Below are 18,284 nucleotides of genomic sequence, written 5' to 3'. Positions count from 1 at the left end.
GTTTCGTTGATCTCCAGATTGCTTAATTTTTTCCCAATATGAAGAATTCCACTCCTCTTTCTGTTTGCGAAATTCCCACGCTAGATATGGCGTTGTCTTGGACACACTTTATATTACAGGTAGACCTGTAAGAAAAGGCGAACCAATTTCAAGATAGATTGCGTGCCTTGCATCGTATTAAAGCTTTGGACAATGGAAAAATCGCCATGGGGTCGAAACTGGTTCGCTTTTAAAGTCAACTTATCAGTGTTGCATCAGAGGATCTTTTTCGTTTCTATGCTTCTCTCGTTATCTCTTTTTCTGCAACATGTATGTTTCAAAATTTATCAATACGAACTGAATGTTTGTTAAATCTGTACTTTTTATTTTGTTACAAAAATTGAGTTATTCGTTACTCTAAGTTTAAACCATATATTTAGTCCAATATCAGCCCGCGTTATCAGCGGAATCCAGTCATCTCCATCCATAGTGTTTCTAAGGGAAATAAAGCAAATTATTGCAATCAATTAGAAATATAACAGATTACTGGGACTTAACATAAACCTGATTTATCAGCCAGGTATAAAGTTTTTTACTTTCTAATTTGATTAGTCGCTCATAATGTTTAAGACGGTTGTTAACATGGATTCTTGTTCACTGCTTTGAGAAATACTTTTATGAAAATTGCTCAGTTTACAAATGAACATTTTTATTTTTGATGTACTTTTAAACGATAACGTATGAACCATTGAGTCTTTATTCGGTAAACTCTCCAAAATGCTTTTTAATGCAAATTTATAAACGTTACTGGACGTTCAGCACCACACAACAATGCTTACGTATTTGATAATATACAGAGTTGCTTATTAGTGCGTCAAAGTGCGATATCTCAGCAAAAATGAGTTTCAGAAGGAAATGTTTTATATCAAAGTTTTTGGTCATTAAGAGGTACGTATTTTAAAGTTATCTTCAAATGTACTGGGTCCGTCATAACAGTGTGGTAGAATCAAGTTGTGTTTTCTTAAGTGGAGCTCCCCAATGTTATTGTTATTTTGGGACTTATCTTCAAATTATAAGGTCAATTTATGCAGAGAGACCTACGTCAAATATTTAACATTTCCAAATTATCCGGGAAAATTCGAATATTTTGATAGGTGCAAGGTGTCACGAAAACCGGTGTCCTATCCATACCGCTGCGAATTTGGGGTTCGGTCTTATGATCCTTCAAGAGGACCTAATATGCTACGTTTTGACGAGTTTTAATAAAAGAAAAAAACATTTCCATAACCCCCAAAATAGGCCTCCGCATTTCCATAACATCAAACCCCAATAATCTGTTTATTTCAAATGGAATGCCCAAATATATTCGACTACATCGCGTTCAGAATCAAAAATTCCACAGTTTTTGTTAATGTTACCGTATACACCCTAAGCACAGCCGGTTTCTAAGACCTGGGCAATTGCCCTCTCGCTATGAAATGTTACGAGAAATAAATAGGTCTCTTCTGGAAAGACCGCAATTGTGTTCTGATCGAAATGGGGGACAATTTGAGAATTTATTGTGAACATTTCATTTGCACGAAACTAAAATTATTTCCCGTAGTTCTGACACCGAACATTATCAGGCATTTCGCAACGTTTGCCTATGATGACGTCACCAGTACGACTTTTAAAACCCAAAAAGGATCAATTATCGAGAATTTAAAAACGAACATGTTTAGGGGTAGAATAATATTAACAAAAGTTATAGATTCTTAGATTCTGAATACAAGGCAGCGCGAGAAAATTGGTGCGATGCATTAAGAATGAGCAAGTTTTTGGAGTTTGAAGTCATGCGACTTCCGAGGTCTATTCCAGGGGTTATGTAAAAAAAAAATATTTTTTTAAAATTAAAATACGTCAAAACGTGGCTTATTAGGTCTTTTGGTTGCCTCATAAGATCAATTCTGACATTCGTAACGGTTAGGGTACAATACCGATTTCCATGAGACCTTGCAGATACCAAAACCTTCGAATTTCCCCGAATAGCTCGGAAATAGTAAATTTTTGACGAAACACCTTTTACATAAACTGACTTTACAATTTGGCCATAAGTCCGAAAATGGCAAAACAAATTGGGGGTTCTATCTAAATAAACCGTAACTGGATACTGCCACACTTTTGTGACGGACCCAGTACATTTGAAAATAATTTTAAAATACGTACCTCTCAGTGGCCAAAAACGTTTCCTTCTAAAACCAATGTTTGCTGAGATATCGCACTTTGACGTACTAATAAGCAACCCTGTATAACAATTATGATGACTCTGGGTGGCTATGCGGGAAGAGGGTATTATGCTTTATCTCGTGACACTGTGTTACCAACCTATTAGAACTTGCCATACAAGAATTATATTGTTGTAACAGTAATTCTTTAAAGAAACAATGTTATTTTAGTACATATATTTTTACATCCTCTTCTGTCCAGTTAAAAGTTTAAAACACAGTAATAAGTCACATAAACCCATCACCAATTTCGCAGAAAGAACCATTACGTTTTAACCATATTTAAGTAAGTAACCAGTTGGGATTCCCATTGATCTGCGATAGTTAAGCTAAATCCATTCAGCGTGCGACAATTGGATTTGTTCAGTAAGGCACATATGTACTCAGCAGTGCATGAATAAGTCTCATGTAAAAAAAATATATTTTTTTGTGATGTTTCCATTAGTGCGAGGAATTCTGATTAAATCGAAAATCCAAGGTGATATCTGAACCTATAAAAAAAAAGAGGTCATAATTGGATAGACCTTGCGATTGACCATCTCATCGATTCATTAACTGCAGCTAAGGAAACGTGCGTGGCCAATCTTAAAGTGGTGCTTGTATATGAAGGTGGTTGATGACACTTAGATACATCTAATAGAGCACATAATGTAAGTTTTTTGACCCGATAGCACACATCCTTAATCAGCCAGCCTCTGAACCCAACAAAGTTCAAGTTTTACATATATTCACAACGTACAGATTTCTACGAAATACTTTTATTTGCAAAAGAGTATCTTTCCCACCCTAAATGTATAATCCATCGCAGCCCCCCATTAAAGCTTTTCATGGGTGGAAGTAAAAGTCAATAGGTGACCTTAAAGGATACCTACTTGGGTAGTTATATAAAGGTGTGCTTTTTTCCAGACTAATGACTACTTCAATCAGGCAGCAAGCTATTGACGCCGACCAGATTAGATATTATCGTGCTTAAGGATTTTCAAGTCCGGGAGACTATAGAATTTCACTTTATTTGGAGTGGATTTTTGACAGTGGGTGGTTTTGGAATTTAGCACTGGGAGTGTGGGAGAGGAGGAACACGTTCAACATGGCAGGGAAGAAAGAGAAGAGCGCTTTGGAACCCATGTATAACAGGTAGGGTCGCTGCGTATAATAGTTTTTCCACTGAATGTATGTATAAATGAGATAAACGTTGATGATTGGGATGTAATTAAAAGAAAATTGCAGATGAAAATGCTTGAAGAGAAGGGAAAAAAACATAAGTGGTGAAATGGAGACAAAGTTGGCCACTTTTGTGGTCAGTAACGCCCCGCTACCCGCGGTTAAATGACGAAAAACTCGAAATATTTCAGAAAAAATTCGATACAAATTTTCCAAAATAATATTAATATTTTTTATCATGTTTTTACGAAGGTGTGATAAAATAGGACTCACTTTATTACAGCCACTTTTTATTATGTATTGTATTTAAATTAATCAAATTATGTATAGCTATTTAAAATTCTTATTCGATTATTTTTAAATTTTAGACTCCCTGTACAAGATGGCAAGTTTATTATGATTGTGATTTAAACTATAAAAATAACTTTGGATTTTGATAAAATTGAAATTATTTAAACACTCTTAAGTTTCAGGTATTTTGAATCTCATTAGAACAAACACTTGATTCGATCGGAGAGTTGAAAAATTCAATAATATACAGGAGGTTTCATAAAAAAAAATATAACTTTAATACTTTTAGGGCTTTTGGGACACCCTGTATATGAAAATAATTGTAACAAGCAACCATAATAGACCCTCGTATAGTGAAAAAATAAAACTTTTTGAAAGCCTCGCATATTGGCCACAATATTCTATCTGCATAAAGTGAATAACTCTGTATAAAAAGAAAGTCCGGTTTTCCATAATCATCATCAAAGCTTTACTTGATTAAATTATTCTTTTGGCAACATTTCGATTCCTTTGTTAATTAAGAAAAAAATCGTACATAGAGTGCAAGAATATCATGGAGATAATTCAGGGAGCGACAGTATTCCGCAAAATTGTAATCAAATGCTAATAGGCTCATGGTCAAAATAGCATCTTAAAAAATAAGTGCACGAAATTTCAAAAATTTCACTCAGAGAGTATGTGAGAACACAAAATATGAGAAGGACTGCGAAATCCTGCCATCCTGTATATTCACAAAGATGCGTTTTTGACTATAGTTCTAATAGCACTTTTTATAATTATTTGCAAAGTACTATCATTATCTGAAATATTCTCCTAATGATATGCTACACCTTGTATAGTCGGTAATCAGGTCAAGACATTTTCACATCCCAAAACCATTTTTTACCTATAGAGCAAGGGGCTTCAATGTAAATACAAACATACGGGGGCTTGTCAATAAAAAGTTCATGCTTTAGCTGCAAATGCATCAATTCCGTGTAATCGCGGAGTCATTGAAATCGATGTGATCTCCTCCCAAATAAAAACAAAACAAAAATGACGAGGAGTAAAATAATTACCGCAAGACGTGCGGTAAGGTACCATTACCTTCCATCGAATCAGTGTGGTAAATGCTACATACCGCATATGAGACTACTTAATAATCAAATGCAAACAACCAGGAACCGAAGACTAATTTAATTGGCCACAATAGGCTGGGTCTTGGCTAAAAAAATGTTTTGACACCATATACATATGTACATATACATATCTTTTCCTTATCAATGTTGTTCTTAATTCTCATAATTTCAAGTCGTTTGTGTGTATATGAACCTAGATTAAGTCAAATTTGGTGGGTAGTGAAGCCAAACCAAGACCGGTCCCCGTTGCTATTTACAAAGGTATGCTGTGTGGACATATTAGAAATGGTTAACGAAAAAACGCCCTTACTGCAATATAAGTCCTACTACTTCCCAAAAAACCTGTAAGCATTTTTTTTCAGTTTTAAATTCGAGATTTAGGATATTTTTGAGGCATAATTCACATACATATATCGAGACGTCTGATAATGAGCAAAAATTGCAATCTAAAACAAAACAGTTGACTTTTTGGAGGTTTTTTCATCATATTTTTTCAGCTATCACACCAACGAAGACGATGCGAACCAAAACAGTCCCGACCTGCACATAGCCAGGCCGATCTATCAGCTCGAGGAGCTCCACAAAGATGCACATTATGAGAAACCCTATACTACAGGTAAGGTTGAAAATACATCATTCTCATGATGTAATCATAAAAATTTCGTCATTTGATCGATTTTAAAAATGCCCTATTGCAGTCAAAAGTAAGGCAGCAGACTACTGTAAGTCCATCAAACCCTTAGACTGCCTCCTAAGTAGTATTCCTCTACTCGGATGGCTGCCTGAATACAGCTGGAAACGGAGCTTCATATCGGATGTTGTCAGTGGGATTACTGTGGCAGTTATGCATATTCCTCAGGTTTCTGATTTCAACCCTACAGTAATGAACGTAAATTTAACCAAGCTCTTTTTAGGGCATGGCCTATGGTTTGCTAGGAAACGTCCCCCCAATAAGTGGCATCTACATGGCCTTCTTTCCAGTTCTAGTCTATTTCTTCTTTGGCACCTCCAGGCACGTTTCTATGGGTTAGCTTTGTGATACCTAACGTAAGAGGAGTGACTGAAAATTACTGTTAACAGGTACTTTTGCTATAGTCTGTTTGATGACTGGGAAAGTAGTGAGTGAACACTCGAACTTAGAAATCATGGCCAATGGTACTCAAAGATTGCTGGATCCTAACATTGAGCCTGATGCCTTGAAGGTTACGAACATTCAAGTGGCTGTTACAGTAACCTTCGGTGTAGCAATTTTACAGGTAAAAAAAGGACCAAAAAGTACCTACTCATGTCCCGTATTTGTTATGATTTATTGAATTCATTGTGATTCTATCATTACATTAATGTATTAACGATTAATTTCAGCTCATAATGTATACCCTGCGCCTTGGTGCAGTTTCAAGCCTGCTCTCTGATAATTTAGTTAGCGGTTTCACGTGCGCTTCCGCCTTCCATGTAGTTTCTTCTCAACTCAAAGATCTCTTGGGTCTCAGTGTCGGAAAGAGGAGAGGGAATTTTTCATTTATTTACGTAAATTAACTATGCAATAATTTGTTATTTACGTTTGATAAATTTATAACTTTTAGAGCGTCTATGATGCAGCTTTAGCGATGACAAAACCCAACACCACAGCCCTAATTATATCTTTGGTCACCTGCTCCATTTTAATACTAAACAATGAGTTCTTTAAGGTAAATTGCAAATATTGAAAGATCAGTACAAGCAATTGTGTACTGGATTCAATTTTCACTCCCCAGCATAAGGTTGGGGGCTCACAAGCCCCTTCTCAACTTTTTTGCCCCGCTACTAGATCCGACTGTTACTATATGTATTTTTCTAGCCATGGCTGTCCAAAAAGTGCAGGATGCCCTTTCCTATAGAGCTCGTTGCGGTATTTGTCGGCACCGGAATTACTTACTTCACAGGCATTCATCAGAGCCAAAATGTGACCACTTTGGGGTACATTCCTACTGGGTATACAGTCGATCCATGAAATAAGACACTGATTTACATATGAGCATGTTTCAGACTTCCTGAACCTATAATGCCAGTACTCGAGCTGTTACCTCTCATTTGGGTAGATCTAATCGTCATCACCATGGTCTCCTACACCATAACCATGTCTATGGCTTTGATATTTGCCAGAAAACTTATGTATGAGGTTGACTCGAACCAGGAGCTTCTAGCAATGGGTCTGAGCAACTGTGTAGGCTCAATCTTCTCTTGTCTCCCAGTAACCGCTTCCCTCTCCAGATCGATGATTCAGCAAACAGTGGGGGGAGTGACTCAGCTAGCTAGCGTGGTCAGCAGCGTTCTCCTTCTCATAGTGCTCCTCTGGGTGGGCCCGGTGTTCGAAACCTTGCCTAGATGTGTTTTAGCCAGTATAATTGTAATTGCCTTGAAAGTGAGTAAACTTCTTGGGGTTTCTCCCAAAAAAATGTATCAATTTTTTTAGGGGATGTTGCTGCAAGTGAAAGACTTACCTCGTCATTGGCGACTAAGTCGCTGGGGCGGTTTTGTCTGGGCAGTGACGTTCTTTACCACTTTACTAGTGCAAATCAGCGTGGGATTAGCTGCAGGGGTTGCTGTCTCGTTACTGAGTGTAGCTGCTCAGGGTTTAAGAGCGAGGGCGTCAATATTGGGCCGGTTGCCCGGCACCGATTTGTATTTGGAGATGAAGAGGCATAAAGCAGTAAGGGATTTTTAATCTGCGATCCTCCCTTTTTGTTGAAAATTAACTTAAGGTTCTTATTTCAATTATTCTCATTTTAGACTGTTGAAGTGCCTGGATTGAGAATTATCCACTTTGTTGGAGGTTTAAGTTTCGCTTCAAGAGATGCATTTAAAGATCTCTTTGTCCAAAAGGTTGGCATGGACCCCGCTGCTATTTTAAGAAAGCGAGCAAAGCTAGAGCAGAAGGTACTGGTGAAAATTTCTATGCCAACTTTACAATAGCTCCATTTTTAGGGAATGTACGGCAGCGACCAGGAAGACCTAATAGCCAGAGGAATAATAATCGATTTTTGTTCTTTAACGTTTTTAGACCCATCTGGCGTGGTTTTTCTTAGACAATTGCAAACAGATCTTGAAAAATTAAGCATATCCTTGTATATAGCCGGATGCTCAGGTATGACCTTTATCATATGAACTGAAGAGACTCCAGGTCATATAATATCATACATCTTTCAGGTCAGGCCTATGAAGTGATAACCAACTGTGATAGGTGGGAGAAAAAGAATAGCAAATTTCTCATTTTCCCTACCGTCCATGATGCAGTACTTTTCGCTCAATCAAACTTCTCTACACAGATTAAAGAGAATGAAACATTGAGCGACGAGAAGGTGTAACAAATCAATATTTATAAGTTTCAGAAAGATTCCATTAGATACATATTGTAAATAAATCGATCATTTCCTGTTTATGTTATTCTTAAGGAAATAAAGTTTATCAGTACTTATTTGGCTACAGGGTCTGAAATAGGGGTTTATCTACACTTTTTCTTAAAGCGAACAGACAATAGTTTATGTACAAATATATTTTAAGTATAATATATTTTTAATTAATTAAAAAGTAGCATTTTTATTTGCATGGTATATAAGAAACCTGCTTCCTTTCTACTTGCACTAAATCTCCAAAAACCTGCGGATAAAATTGAATATCACTTTGTACCTAAATAAAAACAGTTCTGTTCGTTGAATGTGGGCAAAATCAGAGACACGGGTACCTTCATACATATTTTGGTTTGTCATTTTAAAACTAATCAACATTTTGGAGACATACACATCATATGTAGTTTCGCTTGAGAGAGGGACTTGTCAATAAAACTACCTGTTTAGGTTTATTTAATATTTTAATAAAAAAATACAAAAATGATCCTTTACACAATATGTATCAAAAAACAAAAATAAGTTTAAGCTAAATCATATCCTAACAAGTCTTCCAATCCGTAACCAAATAACTTAAAATCTGGCAAATAACTTTTGTATAAATGTTCAATTGTGAAAATGGACAATTGTTGAAAATATTCCCTTAGCTTGTCCCTAGTATGGCCCACCCGAGTCAAAGGAAAAATCACTGGAGGAGCCCCCACCATGTCCAGAATGGTTTTGGCATCTTGAGACAATGTTTCATAATGGCCTGAAAAAATATATCAATGGCGAACGATATAATTTCTTTTATCAATAAAAGAAATTCATTTTTACCTATGAAAGTATAGTTAAGTGAGCAAGGCAGGCACAAATCATAAATCGGAGTCCAATGCTCGTTCGTGTCAACTCCCTCATTTAGGAGATAAGTTACAAATTCTGTAAAAGAGACACTATCTCCAGAATTTTGATCGGCGATAGTTGCAGTTGGGCGATACTTTTTAATTATGTGTTTGCCGTAACGTGTCTAAAATTGGAAAAAAAAACTATTGAAGAAAACTGAAAAGACTTTTTTGCATCTAAATAAATGACTCACCTGAAAATACCTAGAACTTGTAATGTTATCCTCAAATTTATTCCTATATGCCGAGAGCAACCTCTCGAAGGGATGTCTCACAATCAAAAACAAAGTATACTCATTCAAAATATTCTTAATCTTGTTTTTGGGAAGCTCTGATAACCTAAAGCGCGATAATACACAATCAAATGCGGTACAAAGCATACAAAATTTCTCATACCTTATAGTAGAGCTGTTAGCGTGGGCTATATTTGAAGGTATATCGACTAGATTAGTAGCATTAGACTGGCCAGTCAGGACCATCATTACTCGCTTCCAATTAGTACACGCCACTTTAGGGACGTAACAGTAGAGCAGTTTATGGTCATGGTCCACTAGAATATGACTTAACTGGGATACGTTGCTAATCAAGGGATGAACGAAAGGTAAGTTTTCACACCCCAACATTAAATCCTCCTGTCGAGTGATTTGTTCCAGCCAAAGATACGTCTCTAAGGTCAGTATTCAAATAAATCCCTTTAGTCAATAAACAAGAGATTTAATAAGCGTAAGTCTTACCACAAAACGGCAAGAAGACTGCTAGAAATACCAAAATACGAAACCGATATTTTTTTCTTAACTCTAGGACCAGCATAACTAGCAGTTAACATGTCTCAATGAGTTTCCGTGGGACCTCTTTCTTTTACACGTTTCACAAACCTCAATTCAGACCTAAAAGAGGTACGAAAGTTGTTGAGACGGAAATAGAGACTTTAGGTTATTATAAGAGATGGAAACTTTTTGCTAGATTGTAATAGTTTTGAAGGAAGTTAATATAAAATATTTATTTATCCTGATGAAAAATGCTTTAGAGTATTATAGTTTCGACTGTTCAATAAAACTTTTATGGTTGCTTAAAATCAACGTAATAGAAGATGAGATTTTTTAGTCACAATTCAGTGTAAATATGGAGAAACCTTTGACGAATATGGAACATTGATAACTCTTATCTTACCTGTTTACAACCCCATAATTACTAACCAATTCCTTGTCGTTTTTAAGTACTTTGCCATTGGTAACATTCTGTAACCAGTAAGTTTTTGAAATATACTTCCAACTAATTTTACTCTTGCTTTTTTGTCTCAACAATCTTAGTTGAAAATGTCTTTTTATGGCTTTTTTTAAATCTAGGACTGTGGTGTTTTGTTGTGGGATCTATAATAAGTATAAATTTAATAGACTTGATAATTCGGAAAATACAAAGATTACGTGATTTATTTTGATAAAGTAGGCACATGGCAATTGCGTCAAATTACTTCAGTTTTACGTTAAAGATCGCAGATAGCGGTATCAATAAGGTTATTTAATGGATTGCCCATTTGCGATACATACCAATGCTATCATTAAAGGATTTAAAATAATGAATGGAACTCAGAGTATTACGTCAACAACTCAACAAGAAATTCATTACATATTTCCAGGAAATTTTGCAACAACCAATAAATTAAAATCCATGGCGTAGTTACTATTAGCCTAAACCTTATTAGGCAAATGAAAAACATACATACTTATAATAAAAGCATCAATTATAACAACGATTATGTGAGAATTATTTCTTTATAAAAAGTTTTAAATTTCCTGATAGAAAATTTGATTTAATTAGGGACGTTAAAAAAACTCACCACAACACTTAAAGGGGTCTCTGAATATCTCAGTATAGTCACAGTAATACTCTGACCTTGTATGACTGCAATTTGTGATAAGACCTACAAGAAGAATAATATAAAATAGATTTTGGTCAAATTTAAAGTATAACCTCTTCAGGAGTTACATCTACAGGTAAATCAGACAGCAAAGAATCTGATGCTATTAGTCTCTTAATGCTACTTTGAGTTATTTCAATCAAGTCTTCATGAGACAGATTATCAATGGCCTCATCAAGAGTAGTCAATTCCGGTTTAGTAGTTGTAGGGAGATCTGTCATTCTGAAATATAAAATACAAACTTGCAAACTGGGGAAAAAATCCTAAAAACCGTTGGTATTTATGTCATTAATCTGTTTATTCTAATTAAAATAGATACAAAATAGGATCAGGATTATGAATTCCTCTCGTTATTTCCTGAAAATTGTCACCAAATACTAGAAGATATATAAACTTGAGGTTATATAAATGTAACCACAGATATAAATATATTAGTAGCTATATTTTGGTTTCCATGTTGACTGTATATTTAACAGCACATTTATAATTTGACCCTTACTGATCTCTAGCTGTTGAGTGGGTTCAAATAATATACAATTACTATATCATTTGCATTACAAAACAAGCGGCCTTGGATGTTGACTCCTATGCACTATTTTAAAGTCTAACAAATCAGAAGTATACAACATCACATGTCATACACAAGTTATGTACATGGATTGAAGTAACTTTTGGCTGACTATTAATGTGATAAACAGGATCTAATTGTTATAGAGTTATTGTAATGTATTTAATATGGTTTAATTTGCCATTCCAAACTTAACTGGTTTGGTACTGAAAACCTTATCAAAAAACTTGCCTTACCAGATAATTCTCCATTGAAACTAAAAACAATCAGCTAAACACATTTATACACATACATTAAAAAAAATTTACCACTTCCTTATAACAGTACAACAAATGAAACAAATGGGACGAGACTATCTTCCCAAAGCAAAAATTAACTAATTAAGCAAGTCAATTAGTAATACATCTTACCATCTGTGTTTTCCAATATCACATTAACAGTCAAGGTTGAGTTGTTAATCGACTAGCTGTGAAATATACTGAAGATACTACTACAGGATATTAAACCTTCAAGAATTCTTAAACAAGGGTTTAATTACATCATCCTAACATAACTGCTGACATAACTGGTCTGGTAGTTGTACTGTAAAACTATTTTTCTGAGGAATTTGTGTATGAAAAAGAATTATATCAGTTAAATGGTTTACGTTTTACTGATTTTTTTATATTGGTAGAATATATACGTTTTTTGATAAGCAAATATATTAATATGTCCAATCCCTGTGGAATATGTAAAATCATCACAAACCATTGATGATTGTGTGGGTTACATTTTAGTACTTAAGTGGGGGAAGTTGATGCTATAAAACAGTTAATAAGTTGCAAAATCACAAAATCTATGTGGGTCATCTGGGGTCCAGTGGGGACTGTCTTGGGGTTACTTACCTTGCCAGTTACTATTGGATGCTTATTTTTCTATAAATACGAGGTCACTGCCTATAGGTTTTTCTAATTCGATTAATTTATATATGGTATCTTATTACATTCCGGTTATTTTTAGGAAAAATAGGAATATTTGAAATAACTAAGTTTGTTAAGCTGTTTCGATATTTGAGGTTAGAATCCGGTAGTTGGTTTGGTATAAAAATCTAAACATTGTCTAATTTCTTGCCGCGGGCAATATAAAGATCTCTTTTTAGTACGTATAGGAGATGTATGTAAAACGAGGACAACACCATAAATTAAATAAGCACATTTACAGTTATATATTTTTAAAGAGTTCTTGATGTTATGGTGAAGGAACTTTCTGCAATACCTAGGAAAAAGATAGACTATAGAAAACTTTTAGTAATTTATGTTCATTCTGAAGAAAATTGAAATGCACCTCTTGTCTGTAACGATATTTATGTTAACTGTTAGACATTAATTATTAAGTTTTACATGTTTGTATAATGCTGGTATGTTTTAAACTACTTAATACCTATCTCAAAACTTAAAGCAAAAAGATGAATACACCAGTGCACTAAATTGGAATGTACTATAATAAAAAACGTATTCATTTCGATAAAAAATTCTCTGGTGCAGTAGGGGTAAGATAGTGCAAACAGTTCGGCAATAATGAAAACACCTAATGAGACTTTCAATTTGATTTTGACATTTGCTATCAAAAAGCGTAAAAAAGGTTAGATATCTGAAAAAAAGTTAGAGAAATTTCCAAACAGGCCTTAATTTCGTATTTTTCATAAATTATTTCCCATAAAATAATTTTAAATCAATTCAAGCAGTTCCTCCAATATCTATTTTTTTTGGTAAGATTCTCCGACACGAGCAAGCATCTGTTTACCCTGTTCTAACCAGGAAGTACCTGTGATGTAACTGCAATCTTTCCTGTTATATTTTCAGATGGCCATACAAATTGGCTCTTTAATAAAGAGGTACTGTTTAGTAACCCTTTTTCCCGCCTTTACAGTGAGTACCATATACGCAGACTGGTCCTACACACAACTGTGCAAGGCTAGGGATCGGGAGACAGTTAAACGGTTGGAAGAACTGAGAGATGGCAACATATTACCTTCTTCCTAAACAGTGGCCCTTTATGGCTTTTCCTCTGCTTGGATATCTATTTGGGAAATATATTGACAGGTGAGATTTAGTGGTGCTGCGAAATTTTAGTTTTATAAATTGTAACAGTAATAAAGAATTTTGTATCGAAGCAATTCAGTGTTAAAGATTGCTTTAAAGAACGAATTAGGCATTAACAGCATTGTAGAATTTATGTTACTTAGAGTGACAAAAGTAAGTTACATTTCTAGATATACTTCACAGTATCTAACTTGATACTGCAACCAAAACCTCCATCACCATATCATTTACCAACTCACGTCCCAACACATATTTCAGAAGATTTGTTTGATTCCGACAAAATAGATGAACTAATTAGCAATCTGAACATGTTAAGAAACATAATTTAAATATAGCTAAAGTTATAAATGCCTCATTTAGCTTCAAATCCATAAAATGAAACTATCACAACCACTAGCAATGTAAAAAAACTTTCTTGTATTATTTTACAAAATTGTCAAATGTTGTGTTCTTTTCACAATCTTTAATTAGATTTCATTTTTATACTTGAATATAGTATCTAGTTGAAATTCTCAGTTGCATTAGAACCTAAGAATGACTAATACACATAGTTAAAAGGTTTTTCAATAATTTCTAGGTCTGAAAGTGAACGTCTCTCTTTGTTCAGAGACAAATCTGCATTGTATGGAAGAGTACTCAAGGAAGGGGAAAAACCAACCTGGCCCTAAAAGAATTTAGTTTTAATTTACTGGATGATTTATTACTTAGTCGGATTTTAGCTGTTATTATATAAATTTTGTAAATAAACTTCAAATATGTAAGGTTTATTCTGTAATTTGTCTTTAGCAAGAAAGTGTTAAAAATAGTTTCCCTCCTTTTCCTTTCTATCGCTAATTTTATTGACTATATTATATCACACGTTTCGTGTTGTCTATGATGTTAGTATTTATAGAACATAACGATCATTTATACAATTTTATTAAAATTAACGCAGGCACAGTGCTTACTGCATAAAATATAATATTACATTTACATAACTATTGCACTTATCAACAGTACACAAAATACACATTTAAAGCACTGTATGCTTAATATCAACATTCTCCTTGTCTCCACAATTCAACATCCTAAGCATATCAAATGCCTGCTTTTTTGTCTCCTCGCTCCACCCGATATTACTCACCTCACAAGGCACCTTTTCAATACCGATTTTTTTATATTCATTTGTCAGAAATAACGACTTCTTTTTCTGCTGCTTTATAATAGTTTCAAATTTATTTTCCTCTAAAATCCTCGATTGCCTCAAACTACTCTTCTCCGTCCCTCTTCGGATAAAATTTCTGTCCTTTAGAGGACTCACTTTGAATCGTATTTTTCTCTCCGACATTGTCCTTGAAAAGTTTGAAGGTTTTACTATCTTATTCACTTGTAGTTTTGTGCTCGTGCAAAAAATATCCGATTCTTCAATGCTGATATAGCTAGAATCAACTTCTTCAGTACAGGTCTTTTTTGATTGTAAACTAAATTGGGAATTGTTGGACCTGGAACTTGTACTGCCTTCCTTGCTACGTTTCAAGTACAATTCAGCCTGCTGCAGCTTTTCTCTTGCCGTTCGTTCCATTAGGTGGACTTTCCGCTCTCGCACTGAAAGCCTTTTTGCTTGCTCTCCGATGAGCAGCTCTTTAGTTCGCACAGCCGCTTCCCTTTTGCGTAACTTCTCAAGTCGCTCTGAGTACTCAAACTCGGACAAGTCTGAACTCGAAGATTTGGAGAGCGACTTTTTATATTCCATAAAACAGCCATCTTCCTTGTTCCATTGGCTTGCTTGCAACAGCACTGAAGGGTAACAAAGGATCTTATTAATATGTTTCTTTATTCCCGTGCCATCCTTTAGCATTAAAGTTAAAAGGCCTCTGAATGCTTCAGAATACGGTTGCTGTCGCAGCTCATGCTCGAACGTGGCTTTGTTAAAGGGCTTAAGGGTGCAAAGCTCGAAAACTGCAGCTCCCAGCTGGGACATTTTCACTTCTTTTTGTTTCTGTTGTTTAACATAATATTCCATATTAGGGAAGTTATACAATTTGATATTGAAATCTTCATCTAGCAGGATGGTATCTAAACTGAGACGCCCCATAAAGAGTTCTACGGTTTTTAAAGCTAGCACTGTTTGATAGAGTATTCGACAGAGAAGTTGTTCATGGATTTGCCGGTCTTTTTCCACACATTCCTTTTGCAGAAAGGAGGATAAGGTGTCGAATTTGCAAAACTCAGTTTTTAAGTAAAGGATTTCTTCGTGTTGAATGCCTTCAAAGAACTGCAACACATTAGGGTGCGTCAAGTTTATTCTAGTTTTAATTTTTTTGGTCAATGTCTTCTGGTCACTAGAATTGAGATCAGACAGATATATGCCTTGAAGGTAGTAGAGTTTGCCTGTGGTTTTGTGCTTGGCCACTAAGAATGCCGATGGATTGGGGGTACTCTGAAGGGTGTAATCTAAGAGCGATTCCATTTGGGATCTGAAACAAGCGGAAAAATCTTTGTTTGCAGAAAATTTACAAGATATTGAAAAGGTAAGTTTTTGATGAAGCTCGCTCAGTCACAAATTTACGTTCACAACTACTCGTTTTATACTAGTATGTGCCACCATGGCGTGGTGGTTTATTAATTTCTACTGATACCAATTCAAATAGATTCAAGGAAACCTATTCTTTGCTTAGCATTATTTTTATAAAGTAGAAGTTATAAATTTTGAATTGCCACAATTAGAACACAAGTTTGTGTACACCCCGTCTAATGCTCACTATTTTTATTGAGGATAATGCTTATAGCTTAGACGCTATCGAACCCTGTTTCGAGAATGAACTAATTTGTATAAGAAAATGTGAAATTTTAGTTTTATGATTAAAATTGTAAAATCTCAATACTGAGAATTAACACATATATCTTCATCAATAAATTGTTTTCCTTCAAATCTCTTTGTGAGCAAAAATCTAACCCATCAATTTCTCATTTAAATTTTGAATCATCCGGTATGTCTTCTTCATCGCTGCCAATTTATGAAATTCGAGAGCTTTCGGGTTCTTTACCAACGTTACTTTTCTATTTGGTCCAATATGTTATATCACTCGTCGTTTCTGATACACCAATAGTAAAATATGTTGCCTCCTTCTAAGACTAAATACCCCCTAATTATTACGGAATTTCTAGCAAGAATTATGTGAAGCCGTAATATGACGAATCTGAGCATGGACTAGTATTGCCGTGATACAAACATGTATAAAATTACTCTTTTTTATCACAGAAAGAGAATCCTCACGGCTATCAATTGTATCATAGACCTAAACTTTTATTAAGCTTTGAAAGAGACAAATAACAAGTCGATTTTTATGTTTGCCCCCTCGAACCCACATTTTCCCCGCATTTAAATAAATTACAAAAGACTTACCTTTAGAATATAATATATTTGTTTACACCATTGAGTTCCAATCTCCTATGGAGAGTCAGGCCAAAAATGAAGACATGGACTATCTATCAATCACTAAGACTATCGGATACAGCATTACACACAAATACTCCAAAACAGGCAATTATCCTTGAACATTAGGAACTTTAAACATGTCTCTTTAATCCGACTCAATTTTCCGCACCTTTTGTATACATTTACTCCGCTCGGTCTGTAGAGACCTTTAAAAATAACCGTTCAGATTCAAAAATTGATGTGATCCAATACAGCATCTGGTTCTTTGGCTACCTGACTGGGTACTTTTGAAGAATTTCACCTTACCTTGCTTTGCGTGGGAGTCGGACAAAGACGGGCGATGCGTCTTGAGATTTGGTCTGCGATGGTGGTGGTACCGAAGTCACAGTTGAAGAGTCTGGTTGGTGTTTGTCATGGTGCAAGCTGGTCTGCTTTTGGGTTTAAGTGAGAGGTACCGCAGAGAATAAAATTGGCATTTGGGTAACGTCAATTTCAGAAACGTATAAATTTGCTTTGCTACCATTTATTTCTTCTGCGGTTTTTGATTAACAAGAGTAAGGAAATAATACGAATTTTTCAGTGTCTTATTCTATGAGGGGCTACGTGACCGATACTAACATGAGTCATAAATTTCAAAATTTGGGCTTTCATCAAAAACCACCAACAAAGAATTCCAGGTCGACTGTGTATTTTCTCGTCGAGATCTTTATGATGGCATTTTAATAACCAACACAATTAGGAAACATCTGTGTCACTGTGAAATCCGCAAGAAGTTGAGCTTTTTTATGTAGCTTTTTGGGGTTTTCTCTGGAATGATTGACGAGAACTCATATTAATTATCTCACAATTCGAAAATGTTTTAAAAGAGGCATATGATTATAAACAGATAAATATAATTTTCCATTTTCCAAATGTTTCAGCTAAGTAATTGACCACTTTCCAGACTGTTATTGCCATTCGTTCCTGGCAGTATCCACTCCAGCTTGCATCACAGAGCATCGATCTATATAATCCCGAGAAATTTTTCGTTTCCTGGAAATATAATATCCACTCTCCCCTCGAATCTCAAAGATGGCACTCGAACTGAAACTCTGGATTGTGTAGTTCCAGACCGACTCCCAACGATATGAAAATAGATCGCTTGGATAAGACTTCCGTTTCCACATTGTGTTAAATAACGACGCGGTCTGGACAGAGACAAAGATGTACAATCTTTGTCGGT

The 18,284-nt window shown here is 35.1% G+C and overlaps 4 protein-coding genes across 13 annotated transcripts in view; 2 read left to right on the top strand and 2 right to left on the bottom strand.

Annotated features, from left to right (window-relative positions):
- The first annotated feature begins 4,542 nt into the window (after window positions 1–4,542).
- On the top strand, window positions 4,543–8,380 carry LOC136342411 (prestin-like). Its single transcript, XM_066288182.1, has 13 exons — window positions 4,543–5,157; window positions 5,311–5,429; window positions 5,512–5,672; window positions 5,728–5,839; window positions 5,894–6,069; window positions 6,176–6,340; window positions 6,397–6,501; window positions 6,651–6,784; window positions 6,839–7,214; window positions 7,266–7,502; window positions 7,583–7,729; window positions 7,778–7,937; window positions 8,000–8,380. Exons 1-13 carry the CDS (start codon window positions 4,958–4,960, stop codon window positions 8,155–8,157), a joined length of 2,250 nt encoding a protein of 749 aa, XP_066144279.1. The 5' UTR covers window positions 4,543–4,957; the 3' UTR covers window positions 8,158–8,380.
- A 261-nt stretch (window positions 8,381–8,641) lies between these two features.
- LOC136342416 (carbohydrate sulfotransferase 11-like) lies at window positions 8,642–11,958 on the bottom strand. Of its 2 annotated transcripts, XM_066288201.1 has the most exons (7): window positions 11,795–11,958; window positions 11,049–11,217; window positions 10,911–10,998; window positions 9,474–9,585; window positions 9,272–9,416; window positions 9,013–9,202; window positions 8,642–8,947 (listed from the first exon to the last, which is right to left on the bottom strand). In XM_066288201.1, the coding sequence occupies exons 1-7, from the start codon at window positions 11,812–11,814 to the stop codon at window positions 8,721–8,723; spliced, it is 951 nt and encodes a 316-aa protein (XP_066144298.1). In that variant the 5' UTR covers window positions 11,815–11,958; the 3' UTR covers window positions 8,642–8,720. The 2 variants fall into 2 exon arrangements, with proteins under 2 accessions (XP_066144298.1, XP_066144297.1); XM_066288200.1 differs by lacking the exons at window positions 10,911–10,998; window positions 11,049–11,217; window positions 11,795–11,958 and adding exons at window positions 9,812–9,964; window positions 10,248–10,387 and having other exon boundaries at window positions 9,474–9,744.
- On the top strand, window positions 9,538–14,411 carry ND-MNLL (NADH dehydrogenase (ubiquinone) MNLL subunit). 6 transcript variants are annotated; one of them, XM_066288208.1, is made up of 4 exons: window positions 9,548–9,678; window positions 9,731–9,749; window positions 13,472–13,644; window positions 14,222–14,411. In XM_066288208.1, the coding sequence occupies exons 3-4, from the start codon at window positions 13,559–13,561 to the stop codon at window positions 14,310–14,312; spliced, it is 177 nt and encodes a 58-aa protein (XP_066144305.1). In that variant the 5' UTR covers window positions 9,548–9,678; window positions 9,731–9,749; window positions 13,472–13,558; the 3' UTR covers window positions 14,313–14,411. The 6 variants fall into 6 exon arrangements, 5 of the variants coding, with proteins under 5 accessions (XP_066144304.1, XP_066144305.1, XP_066144306.1 ...); XM_066288207.1 differs by lacking the exon at window positions 9,731–9,749 and having other exon boundaries at window positions 9,538–9,678; XR_010732637.1 differs by lacking the exon at window positions 9,731–9,749 and having other exon boundaries at window positions 9,543–9,678; window positions 13,405–13,644.
- A 92-nt stretch (window positions 14,412–14,503) lies between these two features.
- Window positions 14,504–18,284, bottom strand: part of LOC136342415 (serine/threonine-protein kinase Nek2-like) — a 43,103-nt gene continuing 39,322 nt past the window's right edge. For 2 of the 4 annotated variants that reach the window (XM_066288199.1, XM_066288198.1), the window contains one exon: window positions 14,504–16,100. In XM_066288199.1, coding sequence (XP_066144296.1) covers window positions 14,657–16,093 — 1,437 coding nt within the window. In that variant the 5' untranslated portion in view covers window positions 16,094–16,100 and the 3' untranslated portion in view covers window positions 14,504–14,656. The other 2 variants (XM_066288197.1, XM_066288196.1) reach the window with 2 other exon arrangements.

Source organism: Euwallacea fornicatus, chromosome 12, assembly GCF_040115645.1.
Source record: "Euwallacea fornicatus isolate EFF26 chromosome 12, ASM4011564v1, whole genome shotgun sequence".
Classification (NCBI taxonomy): Eukaryota; Metazoa; Arthropoda; class Insecta; order Coleoptera; family Curculionidae; genus Euwallacea; species Euwallacea fornicatus.
The sequence above is the reverse complement of the archived record's forward strand: the minus strand, read 5'-3'. Positions and strand labels throughout refer to the sequence as shown.